The sequence below is a fragment of the Pseudorca crassidens genome, chromosome 6 (genome assembly GCF_039906515.1).
Source record: "Pseudorca crassidens isolate mPseCra1 chromosome 6, mPseCra1.hap1, whole genome shotgun sequence".
In the NCBI taxonomy this organism is placed as follows: Eukaryota; Metazoa; Chordata; class Mammalia; order Artiodactyla; family Delphinidae; genus Pseudorca; species Pseudorca crassidens.
Genome location: NC_090301.1, coordinates 89,223,566 through 89,242,452, shown reverse-complemented (window position 1 = coordinate 89,242,452; position 18,887 = coordinate 89,223,566). Strand labels below are relative to the sequence as shown.

The window sequence follows — 18,887 nt, the reverse complement described above, 5'->3', positions numbered from 1 at the left end:
CTTTCAAATGATAATGTCAGCTACGGTCATAAAGCTCTGATATACAAAGACTCTTTCAGATAATACAACTCAATGATAGCTCCAGTCAATCAGACCCTCCTACATTTGCATCTCTAGTCCAATACTCCAAGTAGGTACACTAATAACTATTCCATTTACAAAATAATGTCTACACAGCATCTAATGGATTCTGAGTTTTCCTTAAAGTACATTTTTTTGAGAATGGGAAAGAGCAGGAAGAACTTTGGCTTATTTCAACACAATTGTCATACTACTGTGTATATAACCTATCTTTCTTTCTATTGCAACATGGCGTCCATGATGAGCAATGTATGGCAGGGAAAAGGAAAAAGTTAAGAGATGTGTTTCTACTTCAAGAAGAGGGAAAATGCCTTCTTATTGTGATTTGAAAAATGATGCAATGAAACCAGTCCTAACCCAAGGAGTGTGTCCTAAGGATACAACAAAAATTATGTCTCATGTTTACTAAAATAACTTCCTAAGAATGTTAAACTCCATAAAGAAAATAATTTTCTTTTCAAAAACTATCCAACACAAGAACTTAAATATGTAGAATTTCATTTAAATAAGCCAGTCAACAATTTTTTATAAAGTATTTAACACTTCATTGTAGAAACATAGGCAAAATGACTATTATAACCAAAATGAAAAATACTGTTCAATTTAAAAAATGTACTTAAACAAGAACCTGGAAAAGTTTATGATATGCATAACATTGTTTCAAGCAAAACTGCACTAGTATTACATAAATCAATCGTTTATAAAGGCCTCAATATGGCAAAGTTTAGAAATAGGTAGTATGCATGCACATAGTACAACAAAAAGTCTCTTTATAAAACAGCTGTGTTTTTTTTTTTTTTAATGCTTGTACAAAGGGATAAAGAGCAACCACAAACATATTTCATCTGTTAATACATTATGACAGCTAAAAGTCAGTCATGTCTATCAGAGGAACAAAAAGCCCTCCATACCTTGTGAATAAATCTTTTGTGCCTTTAAAGATATTTGTATAAAAATGCTATACTTTTTTATACAACTTAAATAAATCGTATGTGTGTTTCAATTGAAATTTGAAAACAGACAAGTAAATGGGGTCCATGTGTTTTGTATAACCAGAAGAAATCAGAGTACCAGAGGAACTGGTCAGCATGTATACTCTCCACCTTTGATTATGGGCAGATAATTGTTTTTCCATAACTTGGAAAGTCCCTTAAGAATATATTTTGGATAGGGCAAATAATAGATTAGTCATATTGTATATTGAAAATATTTACTGATTACTCTATACCATAATGGCTGCCTTGCCTCTTCCTTTTGATCTCGCGAAGAGAATGCATTCACATAATTGAAACTGTGTTATCAATTTGTGTGCTTATATAGTATTCTTTAGTGTTCTGTGTGTTAAGGGGTTGGGTTAATCTTCCACAAAATGCACGTGACTGGGAAGAAATTCCTAAGACATGAGTGCCCAATGCCCTGTTGTGCTCTAGGCTGGCTATTTACCTCAGGACTGAGGGAAAACAAAATGTCTTCTCCCATAGCAAGTGTGTTCTTTCCACTTTTGATTATAATTTTGCTATGTTCTACTACCTAAATATAACTATTGTTTATAGGGTGTATACTTTTAGTATATCACAAGAGAGTCCACTAAATTTTGGAAAATGTAGTCATATGTATTCATGCAAATTAATTTTATAAATTTTTAAAGTTTTTTGTCAAAATTCTCACTTGGCAACCTAAGACTAATTTCAAAGCTGGTTATGCTGAACTTGTGAGGGCTATATGTTTTCAGCAGTCTGAATCAGTCTTAATGGGCACAAAGAAGAGAGTTGACCATTCAATCATTTTTCCATCAATTTAAACAGAAAATTAAATGATATTGTATTACAGCTTTCAGACCGTATAATGAAAAAGTGCAGAGATTATATTTGTTGATTAAGTAGAACCAAAAAAGTTCATATAAAATAGATTGCTCATATTCACACTACAAAGGAATATGTTGTTTTTAATTTTAACAAATTCAAAGGTGTCTTATCAGCAGCATTGGTGTAAGTTGTACTGTAGTGCAGTTCTTTTTCATAAAAATACCATACAAATGGTCAATCAGTAGTCATCAGCAAAAAATAAAACCCAGAAAACTCAGAAAACAATTGACCAGAAAAAAGACAAAGGAAGAGGTAATGCTGATCCCAAAACAAGTATAATACTGTTGGAACATACAAAAGTAATCCTTACATTTTATACATTTATACAGTATATAAAAGGTAACACTCATTATGCCACTGTCTCTCTTATCCCAATTTCTATTTTCTTTGGAAGCAGTTCTTTCCTTTCATCAACACTTCCTAAGGAGTTTCGACAGTTTTGCCCATCCATATACAATTTCGCATATATCGGATTGGAGTAATTTGTTGGCTGAAGAAGAAAAATAAATATAGTTTTATTACCTGTTTTGACCACATGAATTTGTTATTTTCTATGATGTCTATCTTTTACTGTTAACAACATTTATATGCATTTCATTTAACTTACTAAATAGTAATTATATAAATGTAATTTAAATTCTGTTTACAGGCTTTCGTCGACTTTAGCATTGCTTTAGATAAAAACATAATTGTATGTCTTTCAGTTAACTTGTGAACCTAAGGGGAGCTTTGACATAATATTGAAAGCCTGAAGAAATCTTCATGAAAGCTATATTCACTGCGACTTTATTTAAAAGTACAGAACATTAAACCAAACTGTCTTATTTCCAGTCCATGTTTTCTCCCCTTAATGCTATTGCAGTGGCAGGAAAGATGTGCTGCCATCTTTTTGCTTGGTCATCTAACTGCTTGGTGCTTATAATTTTTCAATATGAAATTTAAAAAAAAAAGAAAAATGAAAGTAAACTACATTAGTTGTGTAAACTTTAAAAAATAAAGACAGTATTTTTGCTTCAAACAATCTCTATGTACTTATTATTGGAAATATTTTTGGATTCTTCTAAAGAATTGTGAAGGACACATTCATTCTAAGTTTCATAGATACTTGCATCACTTTGAGGTAGAATTGAGACATGCAGAAATGATCTCTTTCATTTGAAAAACATACACAATGTTTATTATTTTAATAGTTGCAACTTAACCTGAGGTTGTTACCTAGTTGGATTTTTTAAATTTTGTCTTTCCAAAATAGAATGTTAAATCTTAGTCATAACAAAGAAATATTATATTTTTTGAGCCATGCAAATGAGACAAACATGATAAAAAAATGAGAATGAAAAACAGTTGATGGGAGAGAGGTACAAGGGTGAGATCAATCCTAGGAATCTTGATACCTGTCTTTAATCCCTCTTCTTTCCAATATGAACCATGTAACTTTAGGCAAAGCACCTTTCTCTAGAAGCTAGTTACTTAAAAAGTTTTCAAGAATGGTTTCATACACCATTTCTAACTTCTCCATACAATGCCACATTTTGTATTATATTTTTATTTAAAAGGATATCAAATTTGTATATACTAAACAAAGCGTCTTAATAGAAAATAAACCAAGCCAAACATAAATTTATACTATTCAGCTTAAATTTCTGGCTAGAGATTTCTGTTCTAACAATAGCAAATGCTCATGTTTACTGCTAAGGAGCTTTAACATTTTCAAATTTAGAAGAAGAGATATTCCTACTGAATAACTTGCCGAAAATAACATTTCATATATAATCTTACATACGCAGGACACTTAAGCCCCCAATTTTAATGCTGTTCTGAAATCTTTTGTTAATTAAAAAAATCATTAAAGATAAGCCCCTATCTAAGTCTAGTAATCATCTTTGATTGTGAGGAGTTCTGTGATGGAATGGGTATGGAATAATGAATTTTCTCTCACCCCAGCGGTTAGTGGTCCTTTCAAATCAGAGTTTAGGTAGCTGGGCAGCGCTGTGTGTGGAAGCTTGAAAGCACTGGTCCCTCCCCCTATATACCTGGGCTGTGTGTAAACAGAGAATTTTAGTTTCTGATCTAATATCATGGAACTGTTTTCATTGATATAAACTCATGTTAAGTCATAAAAATAACATAAGATATATTCTTCAGCCCTGGGGCATCAACATTTTGTTCATGGTAGTTTCAATAATTTATGAAATAACTATTAATATTAGATCTGTGATTCACAGATCATGAATTCATGAATCATCATTCACATTCACATCATGAATATATCAAACCATCGTAACAAGTGAATACTCTATGAAAAACACTTCATCATGAAGGTTGCTTTGGTGTGGCTACCTGCTTTTTAAAATCGTCTATACCTATAAATGTATTTTCTGCAGTTACTTCTTAGGCAACAATTCATATTTACATTTCAAACATCAGGACTCAGCTAGAATCAGCCATCTAAGTCACATTTAGTGTAATTTTGGTCAATCAGAAAATAAGTAAATATATATTTACTGAATGTTATTTGCTAAATACATTAAAAATATATTTGAGGGGCACTGAAGCATAGCTTTATCTTCTTAGAGTAAATATTTAAAAAATTAAATGGAATATTAAAAAGCTAGCCCCTTTAAGTATCCAAAATAGGCTTAGCTCTATCACTAGAAATAAAATGATGGGGAAAATGAGAACTCTCCCGCTCATAAAAAGTGTATAAGGTATATCCTCATCAGTTCATATTATATTTACAGACACTGTATTTTATTCCTAAGAAAAATTCATAGAATATGAGAAGTCTATTATTTAAGATGTCTTCCTCCTTTATAAATTATCAAACAACATGCACAGTTTGTTTAGTTTTTCAATTTCGAGTACAAAACACTGAAACTTAGGTTACCAGGGTTTATTTCACAAACAACTTCAAGTGTAGGAGTTAGTAACTGAATTAATAATTTAGAGTAACTAAAAAATTATTTCTAATGAGGAAAAAAGTATACAATATCTTCTGATAGGGTAAAAACTTATCTATGCAATAATGATTGATTTCTTTTCATAGAAATGAATACTTCTTCAGTTTCAGACCACCAATTTTAGGCTTAGAAAGTCTGGCCGTGGATTCAGAACTAGATTGAATATATGGGGACCTATTCAGTTTCTTTGGGAACAGCTGTTGCTATGAGTGCAAAGCCACGTGATCATTGCGATTATTTAATATAATGGCGCATTTTGGACAAAATACCTTTAATACATCAGAATATAAATAACCATTTAATGAATGAACAAATAAGCTAAGAAAAATCATACCATACTAGCAAATTGATGCTCTTAATTCATTAATTCAATTGATGCTCTTAAAATATTCTATAATTATCATGCAAAATATTCCGATTATACAGTGAAGGGAATCTTTGCAAGTTTATCTAGATAGTTGTATCATTTATCTATTTCTTATGAAAGCTTCCAAACTGAGCATTCAGTAATATGAACTAATAGAAACTAAAAAAAGACTGCGGATTTTTAGGCTATATATATCAATGGTATGTCTCAAATCAATAAGAAGGATATTATAGTAGGTAGAAAAATATTGTTTAAAAGCGATTTGATCACAAACAAATCCAAGCACACAGTTTAGTGGACTCTTCAATAAAACATTATTGGAAATAAAGTACTTATTTTGGCAATGAAATACTGTACTCTTTTTGTTATTAAAAATAAATCAGTAATTTTACACTAGGCTGTATATTTAGATGTGCCAGCACCACAACACATTTGAATAAGATATTATTTTAAATAAGCTATGTTTATAAACTAAGTGAATAAATAAATATTATTTTCCAAAACATGTTACATTAACTTCATGCTTCAGGTGAATGCAGTCCATAATTTTATTTTTTCTTTAGAAGAGCCTATAAAATTCAATGCATCCTAAAGTTCTTTAATCTAACTTCAGATAAAAGAAATAATGATGAAATTCAGAACCATTTTATGGAGAAATGACTCAAGAATGTTAGTGCTCACAGTGCATCATCTTAAAACTTTACCTTTGCTGGATCCACCATAAAGCCAGGATCTAAAAGACCTCCATCGCTGTGATCATGATCCACCTCATACATGTTGTAAGATGGATTGCCGATTTCTACATTTATTCCTCCATTGATAATAGGTTGTCTTCTTATAGTTTTCGTCCTAGAATAAGTGAACATTGTGTGAGTTATCTAAATATCACAATGTGGTGCATGAAACTGTCGTATTTGTAGATTTAATGACATTTTAATATAACTGATGGAACATTCTTAAATAAAATACACTGAAAATAAATGACATTTATTGATTCACAGAGGAACAAAAACTCTGAATGTAATACATTATTTTCCCAAATTATTTAGATTTAACAATAAAAAATGCACTTGGAACATATTCCTTGTAAATAGCTAATACCACATTAGTTGAAACTGAATATTCACTAATCAATTGCCCTTTAAAATTCTACTTTCTCCCTTTCGTTCCTGAAAAACGTCTATAAAAAGTGATAAACTTTCAATCCTCAAGTCATGTGGCTAAAATCCTTTTTTACATAATTCAAAAATGGACTCGTGGGGCTTCCCTGGTGGCGCAGTGGTTGAGTCCGCCTGCTCATGCAGGGGAAACGGGTTCGTGCCCCGGTCCGGGAAGATCCCACATGCCGCGAAGCGGCTGGGCCCGTGAGCCATGGCCGCTGAGTCTGTGCATCCGGAGCCTGTGCTCCGCAATGGGAGAGGCCACAACAGTGAGAGGCCCGTGTACCGCAAAAAACAAACAAACAAAACAAAACCAAAACAAAAAAAAAACGGACTCACAAACTCTAGCTTCCAGATAATAACCCCACAGACAACTCACTCCTTATAGATCTTTTACCTGCATATTCAAATAATGACACTTCCAGTAATATATAAAATCAACAAATATGTAATCTGTGAATAAAATGCACAATTTGTGACATACAATACATAGTCATTATCATTTTATTGACATTACTAATCTTACACATTAATATTATAAAATGCTCTTTAGAGACGCTTGCTATTTCAAGGAAAAACTACCACAAATGTAAAATTCTATTGAATGTTTAATAACTCCCTTGTTATTTTTGTTGGAATATGCAAATGCAGCCATTCCATCAATATAACATAAGGGAAAGGTTGTCTAAATTATAATCACTTAAAATAAAGTGGAGGGATAAAATGGTTCAAAAAACATAGAATTCAGCAGTTGGAATATGTAAATCATACTTTAAGAAATTTTCTTAAAAAAAATCAGTTTCTGTAACTATTTGTGTAATTTATTTACTGTTGGTCTAGAACCTTGCATCTTACCTTCGTTTTCTTTTACAAAGCACTAAACCAATTACCAAGGTGGTTATCAAAGTCACCAAGAGGACGAGAGGCACAATGATGGCTATGCTTCCTGAAAAAGAAATGAATGAATAGATGAACACATAAATAAAATGAAGACAAGATTGATATAACTGAACACTTTATTACACCAAATCATTTGACACTTGACATAATAAAAATAAAGCTTAGGCCAAATGTCTATATTCCTAGTTCATAACTACATTACTGGAAAATCACTTTCTTATTAAATACTTGATCTGCTGGAAATGTTTCTTCAGATATCTTTCCTTTATATGTTACCATTAAATACCTTGAGGTTAGAAATACTGACTTCTTTGTCAATCTGACTCTGATTCTCACCAGACACATTTATTTGCAATGACATAAGTAAAGAAACTGTGACTGAACACACATTTCCACAATTTCCCTGGCCATATTTCCACCCTTAGTTTTTTTCCTTCAGCTATAAATACTCCCTGGCCATGAGTACATGTGGCAAGTTAGCTGGCAGTCTGGTAAAACAAAAGGGGTAACAGTTTTGGATTTGGATGGACATAGGCCTAAATATCAGTTTCACCACCTACCTGAAGTGAGACCTTGGAAAAGTTATTTAAAATTTGAGGCTCATGCTCTTTACCTGTTAAAATAGAGACATGAAGACCTACCACATAGGGCTCTTAGCTTGATTCAACAAAATAGGGGGACAAAGTGGATTCTCTTTCTCAAATGCCAGTTCCAGAATATTTTCAGCAAACCACATTTAAGTGTTGGGCTTATGTTGTAAATGTCCACTTTCCCTCTTTATAAGAATGATCTAGGTTGTATCACTCATCTTCAAAATGGAATAACAGATCTATGGAATAGATTTTCAAAAGTGGTCATAGAAAGTGGATCTTAGTTTTTATGCAGCTGAGCATAGGGGAGAAGTAAAACTGAGGAGAAACTCTGCCCTGCTCTCCATTTCTAGGTTGGCAATAAGAGCAATCTTTTTTTTCTAAAGAAGAAGGAGACGATACCCTTTTACTGATGATGCGATCCACAGTAAGATACACCTAGGGTCATATGTCACTTATGCAGGAAGAAAACTGAATGCAAGCGTTGCCTAATAACAGGAGAGTATTAAGAAGCTCTATCAAGTACCTAAATCTCATGTTTCCAACAGACAAATATCTAGTGCCCATAAGACAAGTCTTTGTCTATTTGGAATAAGTATCTCATTGATTCTGTCAAGTCAGCTTAATCATTGGCTAAACTGAGAAACACAGCAACACCCAAACTAATTGAAATTTAATGTGAGGATCTTGAATGGTTCAGGAATGAAACGTTAATAGTTATTAAATATATGAATTTTCCTCTGCATATACAGGTACATGTAAAATACTGTGGTAGAAATTAATGGTAATATTAAGCATGATAAGCAGCTGCTTAGGGTATTTAAAATAGAAATATAGATCAGTTTTAACAGCTCTAGCCACAGATATCCGTGTGAGGTAGTACATATCGCAGATCATTTACCAAAATACCAAAAAGTCTTTATTAAGGAAATGTCATATATAAGATAATCTTTCAATTTGGAACTTCAAAAATAACTTGACTAAAATGACCAAATAACTCTCTTCCATGCAAGAAAAAATATGGCTTGCCTTCTTTAGTCAGTTTCTGAAATGTAAACCTCATTTTATTTTTTTCATGCTGTTACCAGCACTATATGATTTAGTGAGTTTGATATTACATTACCTCCTTGGTTTTGGGAAAGTGAACTTTATATGAATGTGTAATTTATTAATAATTAATGTAAGTGGAGAATCTGGCACCTTGGATAGTAATTAACATTTGTTCACAAATTTTAAATACCAGTGAACAGCTTGATTTCTTCATAAACTGACTTCAACTGATTGATCACAACTTTATAAATATCCTCACTTCATCATTTATATTTTTTTCTGCTAAAATTTGCGGTAAATATGTAGGTTTAAAATATATATCAATACTAGCTTTAAGGTATATAAAGTTACTTTCCCCTCAAAGCAATTATAAATTATTTAGAATATTAGATTTTATTTGTTCTACATAGTTTCTTTTATTCTTATTAGGTAGAAATGCTGTTAATTATGCATGCTAGAAAACAAAGAACTTTGTTTTTCTTTTTCCCATGACAGATGGCAGTTCCAATCCCTCACATTACAGCCCTCTGTTTAAGAGCCTAGCATTCTTATAAGTTTATATAAGCCATCAAGGTAACTGCCATAATGCTCAGTATAGCTAATAAATAATAAAGGGTGGCAATTTGGCAAGTTTTTCTTTATTTTTTGTAAATTAGTTTATATTCATAGAAACAACTAGCAAATATATATATATTATTAGAGTATAGTATAGATATTTATCAAAATAAGTATTTTTTCCAAGCAGTATATACGGCAGTAAATATCATATTGTAACATATAACAATCAAGATCTATTGTAGGTGATATTTTTGATAGTATATTTTTGGTGGACTGTCCTAAACAGATTAAAAAAAAAAAGCACACTCTGAACTTGTTATTGGGTGGAGGGGAAATCTCAACAAACTTCTCACAGAAAATAGAGCCAGTCTTTCTTTGCCACATTGTTCTGTAGCCTCATTATATAATGCTTTTCCATTTGAAAGAAGAACTGTCTTATCAAACTGTTATGTTGAGGAGACCCCTTCAATGGGAGAGGCAGTACAGCATCACAGTTGATATAATAGATTCTGGAGCCAGGCTACCTCAAATTTGAACCTCAAAGGTCAAATCTCAGCTTACTAGCAACATGCGCTTGGGCAAATTTATGTTCTTTGAGTTTACACATTTATAAAATGAGTGTTATCATTAATATATACCTCATAGTAATGTAAATAGAATTGTGTCTATTACACAGAAAGTGCTAATACGTGTTTATTAACTAATTCAAAATACATATTGCCATATGACTCTGTGTATGCCTCTATGTATGCACGTTTCACCATATGTTGTAGAGATCAGTTTATTTGTAACTTGAGGGCATAAGCTATCTATCTTTGTTTTGCAGATAGCACAGTGCCTAGGATATCATAGGGACTATACATTCAGTTCTCATTTAGCAGATATATTTTAAGTGTTGCTATACTCCACACACTCAACATTTACTCTGCTTTGCACTGGGGATAGAAACGTCCCTCCTCTCATCTTGTCTGACGTATATTAGAAGATGACAAACACATGGGTTTATTTAGCACAGTGATAAGCACTACCCTAGTGAAAGTATGTATTGCTCTGAAAACATAGAGGAGTAGTATCCGGCTAGATCTGGGATTGAGGAGGACGACTGGTGTGCCTTTGAGACCTGAGGGATGAGTTCCATGAAAGAGAATGCAGGTTGAGAGGAGGAGGAGATATTGAATTAACCTAGGGAGAGAAATATGAAAACCTGGAGGAGAAAAGATCAAGGAACAGCAGTCTGAATGGAGAGTAGAGCAGAGGGTGGTAGAAGGAGATGTCGCTGTAGAGGAAAGCAAAGGGGATGTTAGGAAGGGCTGTGTAAGCTACATAAATGAGCCGGGAATTTATGCTATTAAAAAACAGGATGATGTTGAAGGAAATTTAGGAAGTCATATCTGTGGACTATATTGTCTAACTTAACTTAAAAAAGAAGGAAGGTTAAGAGTGACACTTAAGTGTTGCTTGGATAACCAGGTAGATTTTGCAGCTATGTGTATAGACAGGAAGGCAAAACAAGGTGTATAAAAATGGCTGGTTGAGTGGGAGAAGGGGATGAGATCATTTGGGGAAACACGGAACTTCAGATTCCTGTAGTATAGAGATACAGATATAGACAGAGATGACATCAATATGGATACAGCAGTTGTGCAGTGGGATATGTGTCTCAGCCTCAGAAGAGAAACCAGGATTGAGGATAGAAATTTGGGAGTAATTAACGAAGAGTTGAAAACTGAGATCAAGGAATTATGGATTGCCAAGGAGAATATATGTAGTGGTATGTGGAAAATGAGATAACTAGAAGAGATAAAAAAGTATCTCACAAAGAAGACAGAGTTGTTTCAAGAGGTTGGGAGGGAAACCAGAAGAGTTTACTATCATGAAAGTTAAAGAAAGAATTTTTTATTTATCGAAGTTATAGTAGAAAAATATAAGCATAAATTATATCATTACAATTGACCTCTCTTGACTTGCTGCTATATATTCTGCTCTTAAGTTTATGTTTACATATATGTATAAATGTGTGTGTCTCTCTCTCTATATATAGTGATTTGGATGATGTTTCTTAAGCATTTTGCTAAACTGTTATTTTAAAAATCATAAAGAACATATCATGTTCCAAACTTAGCAAAGATTATCCTTCCAGTGATCTTTGAGAGGCTGCTTATCATCCTGGTCATGTATAATCATCCTCACTTTGTGCCACTCTCACTCTTGTCCCCTTGGTGTCAGTACACTGATTTTCTTTCAATCCCTTGAACATGTTTAGCTCTTTCCTACTCTAGCGTTCTTGTATCTGCTGTTTCTTTTGTTTGAAATACACTTAGCGTCTCCTCCCCTTTTTAATCATTCAAGTCTGAGCTTAAGTATCACCATCTCAGAGAAATCACTCCTGACCTCAGTTCTCCCCTAACATTCTCTATTTCTGTGTCTTTTTTACTTCCTTCACAGATCCAATCAAGACTCATAATTATTTTCTACGTGTTTACTTATTTGCTTGCTTTCTTGTTTAACTATTTTTTTTATCCCTCTGGCACCTCAGTTTCATGAGAAGAGGCACTGACTATTTTTTTTTTTTTTTTTTGCTGTACACGGGCCTCTCACTGTTGTGGCCTCTCCCGTTGTGGAGCACAGGCTCCGGATGCGCAGGCTCAGCGGCCATGGCTCACGGGCCCAGCTGCTCCGTGGCATGTGGGATCCTCCCGGACCGGGGCACGAACCCGTGTCCCCTGCAACGGCAGGCGGACTCTCAACCACTGTGCCACCAGGGAAGCCCTGACTATCTTATTCACTGATTCATCCCTGGGATCTAGACATTAGTTGACACTTAGTAGAGGCTCAATAAATACTTGCTTTTGGATAATTAGGACAGAGACATTATTTTGTTGCATTTTTCTCTATATATTTGCAATTTATAGTTATATTTATAATTCCTTGGTATAACATAATTATTTTTTTTTCTGTTTTAAAACATGACGGTATAAAAGACATGAGGATAAAGTAGGAAAATAGAAGATATGAATAACCCCCTAACAGATATCACATTTCTGTTGTCACTACAGTAAAATACAGCATCATTACATTACTGCCCCACAAATGCTGAGTATATTTTTATCCTCCTTAAATTTAGCAGATATGAATAGCATAATCCAAACATTGAGCATCCACTCCCTTAAAACTTTAGGTAAATCTAAAACAGGAGTATAAAATAAATATTTAATCATCCTTAGTTTAAAACTCTTCCAAATAACTTCAGAAAAGTTTCTGCTTTTTCAAGTGGAAACTAAGCAGAAAGTTCTAGAATAATAGATCCACTTAATTCCACAGGCAGGCTGATCTTTAGATACTTTAAACCGCAAGGGGGAGAGAACATCAGTATGACTACTCAGAGATGATTAAGAAAGCCGCTCATCAATTAGAAAGGTAAATCTCGTGCCAGTTGATAGCAGTTAGGCTGAGAGAGGCAGTATATTCCTGATTGTGCCAAGGTCCAATGATTATGGAATGCTTCACTGTAAGTGGAAATGCAGATTTGAAAACACATTCCTAAAGTATCCATCTTTCTTATTGAACAGATTACTTTTGCCCAAGTTCGGGGAACATTTGACAACCATTCAAAACCACTGGAGTTTACCTGAGAAAATAAAAATAGCCCTCCTACCTTAGGAAGGATCAGTTTAACTACCTTTTCTCTCCTTTCAGAGTTACTGAGGCAAGTTTCTCTAAGCGCAGATGTCTGATAAGTACCTTTTAACAGAGTCATTATGTGGTCAACTTTGCTCAAATCTGAGATAATTTGACATTTGCATAGCTAACAGCCCTTTCAATGTGCATTGATACTTCCATTAAATGTAATGACTTTAAATCAGTGATGGAAGAAAGAGCATCAGAATCTTTGGAAAAAGGGTTACAACTACTTGCAACTCCTCCTTCCATGTGATAGTTCCTATTTTAGAACTGTTGCATGTAATTAGAGGCATTTTTCTTATAAGGGAGCTTGTTGCCAATGCAAATGGTTGGCAACATCACCTTTCAATAAATACATCTGGCACACCCCTCCTCAAAATCATCTTGCAAACACGAAATTTTCCTTTGTAGATGGACCTTATATATAAATTGAAAATTCAATTGACATTCTACTCTGTTTCCTTCTTTCAGAAAATTTTATCAATATTTAAAATTGTTTTGATTCTCTAAAAGACTAAGTTTTTAATTTATCTTAGATAATTGAGAAGTTATCATAAAAGAAAGCCTAAAGTACCATGACTTCATTAATTCTCAACTTATTACTTCAGTATGTTCTACAGGTTGGTAACTCAAATGCATTTTTTCATTACAAAAATGCTCTTAATGATGGTTGAGTCTTATAACTGGTTCATAAAATCATATAAATTAGTATTCCTCCAGAATTGTTAGTACTAATGTCAGTATGATCCTGGAAGAGAGAGAAGAGAGTATTTTTTTTCTTTTGCTCTTCTTCTGCAATATCAAGTTAGGCAAGGTGTATTTTCCCACATCTCCTATATTTTATGAATCAATTCCTCAAATCCTAGTGCCCTATTCCTACAACTACGTGTCCATAGTTTTGCTACAGTATTCTCCCTTCCCTTCCTAAAGACAACACACAAATTCTAAGGTAACACCATATGCTCCATGACCAGAATCACGCATCTCACTTTTCCAAATGCAAAGACTCATTTCTAAGGTTATTTATTCTATACCTATTTGCCATTTTTCAAAGATGGTCATCCTTACTAGCCCAAGTTAATCTCTAAATGGTGGAACTTTAGACAATGTCACTTGAAGGATTTCAAGCAATGATAAATTATTTGGGGACAGGCACAACAAACAAGTAGATCAGCAAACACTGGGAGCCTATGTCTAAGGTACAAAAATCATATACTTTTGATTCTGATAATGTCTTTCTTTTTTCACAAATTCCATAGTATATTTTTTGTTTGTTTTCATGTATGCTCTCTCACCAGCAGTGAAAGACTAGAGAAAAATTGCTAAGTAAGCATTCATAAATCAGAGGTATTACTTTTTCTCTTCAAGAATATATTTACCCACTTGATAGTTATTCCAGATTTCTCAAAAATTTTCCACTCATTAGCGATAGTATGTGTGAATTGGGAAACTTTATGTAAGACTTTTATTGTGAAAATCTTTACAAAATCATTTAAAATTGTTGGAACACACACACATAGACACAAAATATTGATGTAGATAAAATTTCATATCAGGGACCTGTCCTAAGACTATAGCTACACACACAAAAAAACTTGTAAAATGTTGCTACATTTTAATATACTTCAAAACCAGTACTTTAAAGATAAGGAAGCAATGAATCAACTATGCTCCTTATTAAAAATTGCTTGTTAACATACTTCATCACTTTGAGACTAATCAAGTTTGTTTTTCCACAACACACTGAATGCACTTCAAGAAAAATACTCTAATTAAAACATGAAATTACTTTTCTTCCTCAAGCATTATCACATCCATTGTGATATTTGCAGACTTTGCAGCTGACGCACATTTCCGAAGAAAAGCTTAAGCTAGGTTTACAGATGTGTGTTCTGAAAACTGCCAAAGTTTGAGATGAACCCTCACAGCCTAAAAGCACACATAACGCTGGATCCTGTCACCAGGTGAGAGCTCAGTGCTTCTTCTTTCAAAAAACATATGGATTGCAGATCTCTTGCAAAATTCCATAAAGGAGATTTTCCAAGACTCAATTCCCACAATAATGGTATAAAAAGAAAACAATGCTTTCTATACTATGTGGAACACCCAAGATATTAATCTGAGAAACTTACTTGTGCTGATATGATCAGATTTGCTGCTCTTTGGGGCTGGCCTCTCACACTGTGTGCCTGACCAGTTGGTGGAACATCTAGAAAGATAAAAACAAACAAAAAAATCAGTGAGTAACAAAACCCACAAGTCTGCTAATGTAGTAACTTTAACCAAATGAAATGAAGGAAGAGCCTGCTATCACAGATTCATGAATTTTAGATAGAGATTTCTGCTAATTTCCTGCATATTGTCAGTATGCTGAGGGTAACTTCAATTGGACTTCACTTGTTAAAATACTTTTTAAAATTTAAAGTCATTTTTCTTTATTCTATGTTAAACTTAAAATTGGCATATTTTATAACAAAACTGAAATTTTAATTAAGAATTGAGATTAATTTGAGACGTACTGAAAATTACGCCACTATAAAAATTGAGTTTGCCTGTCAAGCAAATCCTTCTTTACTAAGTTTCTGTGATTTATTTTTTCTGGTTCTAAATTCAGAGTGGAACTAACAACCAAACAGCAAATGGTCATATGTCTCATAGTTCAAACTGCACAATTTTTACTCTTTTAATCAGAGACAGGGAAATATAGTGCTTTCCCATTTAAGATCATGCTTCTATTCCCATGAAACCAAGACAATATGCCCAAGTTTTCATTCAGAGAAGTTGTCTTTCCCATATAGGAACCATGACATTATGATGGGAAGTCTTGCAAAGGATTAAAATAATAGATTTGATTAAAATCCTTCATTTAAACATAAATCACAACCATATAATTAGCTGATTGTATCAAAATAAATGCTGGAATGGTTTTAGCTATGTTTGAACAATGTCTGCTGGCTAACACAAGATGCCTACATGCATCTGTCAGAGGAAATCCATAGAGAAACAATTTAATTGGCTTCAGTTCTTATTTAAAATGACTGTCAAATACCACCACATCACAAGTAGTTGTACACAGTAAAAGAATCGCTTCCAGAACTATTCCAAGTAGATATCTTTGGGCATGGTGGCCAAACTAAATAACTGCCATGGGTGGGTCTCTTCCAGTTCTGTCATAGCCAATTCAAGTAGCTGAAGCTGTTTGGGAACTAGGCTTCTATGATGCCATGTGAATTATTTGTGGTACTTGCGAAGACAGTATCGGGTGTCCTAACACAAGGGCAAAATCTCATAAAATCATCATATTGACAAACTCAAGTTACAAAAAGAAAAATTTGTTTCATAAAAGCATACATTAACTTCAGAATAATGGACAGCAACGTTACTATTCAAGAATATAGTTATTTGATTAATAATATTATAAAACTATGAGTATGGATCATGATTTCAATGAAAATTAATATCATTATATTATTATTAAGTCATCACTCATGCATTATCCTGATTTTTTATTTAGATCCTTTATAAAAAGCTTACATATATATTTTCTATACATCACATTTATTATATACCATACTACAAGTAAATCATTAAAATAGGTAAATAAATTTTAAGGCCAGGTCTATGACGCTGTCTGTATTACTGAAGTGAGGTAATGAAATGAGCATATTTCAAATAATTATAATAAACTGAACAACCAATAAAATCATTGATTTAAAAAAATCTGTTTTCTCCCTTAGTTGTGGTTTTGCAGTTGAATGTTCTAGAAAATTGTTCCAGTTCTTCAGTTCCTAATTCTTGACACAGTCCAAAGATAATTCAAAATAAGATGTTTAGGCAAATTTTGCAAACATCATTAGAATGAATCCTAATCATTGCAAAAGTCTTTTTGTTCTTTGTAGCTTTACATTTGTCAAATCTTTCTAATTGACCACTGAGGATATTTTACATGCTCCAGTGAAAAAAATAATACTGATTGCTTGGTAATTTTATTATATAACCGATGTATACAAAGCTATTTTAAAATTAAAATATCAAAATTTGCTCTTTACATTACCTCCTTTGAAAAAACAACAGTAACAACAGCAACCTAAATCAGGTTCATGTTAAGCAAGAGAAATGATCTGAGATATATTTTGTTGTGTTAATAGAGATAAGAACCTCTGGGGCTCATCGTAACACTGAGATGCTTAGAAGTCAGAAAATGGAATTGCTCAGGAATTGGAGGAATAAATGCTAATTGATAAGATGTTCTGATATGAGCATAATGTGTTTTAAGTATTTTAGGAAGTTATTAAAAATATGCCTTTAGAACTCCAGAAGGGCAGAGAGAGATTTTTAAACAAAGAAGATCAGGATACTGTGATTTTTATTCCAAACTCTGAAATTATTTAAGTAGGACAGGTGGTATTTATTAATAGTATTGAGTAATTTTCTGTTTTATCCATAGCTTGGAACCCAGTACTTATATTAGATAAAATATATCACTTGCTAGTGGTCGTGATGCTCCTCTCTTTTGCATTGTGGAAGCACACTTAACTTCTTAGCTTTCAGGGAATATTTTGTTTATAATATTTGTTTATTATCATCTTTAATCTGTACTGTTGCAATCTACTGCTCCCTGCTATTCATCCCTGGACAATTATCTTTGAGTTAGTCCTGCATGGTCCTCCCAAGAAATCTTATATTTTTTCTTACCATCACAAACATCTGTATATCCTTCCTTTTAAATTTATTCAACAGTTATTTCCCCCACTGTGCTTTACCCTAGGACAATGAAAATCAGCTTCTTTTTCTTATGTGTTTGATCACTGTACCACTCTGAATTATTTAACTTTTTAAACACTTTTACGAATTTTGGGTTCATGAAAGTATTGTTGGATCATGGATAGATAGGTAGATAGAAAGATAGATTCTTATTTATTCAAACAATTGTTTATCCTTCTCTTTTCACATTATCGTACAAAGATATTTGCTTCAAAAGCAGTCTTTTTGATTTCTCCCCTTCTCTCCAAGGCCAGTGACATTCAAAAGAAAGGTTGTTTATCGTTATATTGTTTTCCTAATCTTATTCTTCCTTTTATGTTCTAGGTTAGACTAATGATTATCAAACTGAAAAATGTGTTAAAGTTGAAATTCTGGAGGCCCATATACCAGAGATTTTCATTAAGCAGCTTGGAGCTGTGGCCAGAAATCTGCATTTTAACAAAGTGAGCCTGATGCAAATACTTCACAAATCACACTTCAAGAGATATTTGAGATAAATTATTATGTTCCCACAGATTTTGTTCTTATACCAAATATTGTTCAATCATTTAAAAAAAATTTAGGATAGGAATAATAGTATGCATGTCCAGCAAGACTGTTCAAAAGGTTAAATGACATTGGTAGAAGTTCTTAACATAGTATCTGAAAGTAACTGAGTGGATTTTTGTTTGGGGTAACTAATTCTCATCTGAATGTTACTATATGAAATGCTTGGATAGTTAACTTATTGTGTTCTTTAACAGTGTGTGCAATTATTGTATAGTTACAATATTCTATATTTCAATTGTAATTTTCTGTAACAGGGGGAGTACCTTTGTGTAAAGGCAATAGTGTAGCATATATTACTAGGAAGCACAGTAAATATTTTTGGACTATCAAAATAAGTTTAGCATATATAAGGGAATAAATAT

General features: G+C 33.0%; 1 protein-coding gene across 1 annotated transcript in view; it reads right to left on the bottom strand.

The window, feature by feature from the left end:
- Nucleotides 1-596: 596 nt before the first annotated feature.
- LRP1B (LDL receptor related protein 1B) overlaps nt 597-18,887 on the bottom strand; it is a 1,616,178-nt gene continuing 1,597,887 nt past the window's right edge. The window contains exons 88-92 of the mRNA XM_067742376.1: nt 15,345-15,421; nt 7,289-7,379; nt 5,978-6,122; nt 3,886-3,984; nt 597-2,436 (exon numbers count right to left, since the gene is read on the bottom strand). Coding sequence (XP_067598477.1) covers nt 2,296-2,436; nt 3,886-3,984; nt 5,978-6,122; nt 7,289-7,379; nt 15,345-15,421 — 553 coding nt within the window. The 3' untranslated portion in view covers nt 597-2,295. The remainder of the gene's footprint in view (nt 2,437-3,885; nt 3,985-5,977; nt 6,123-7,288; nt 7,380-15,344; nt 15,422-18,887) is intronic.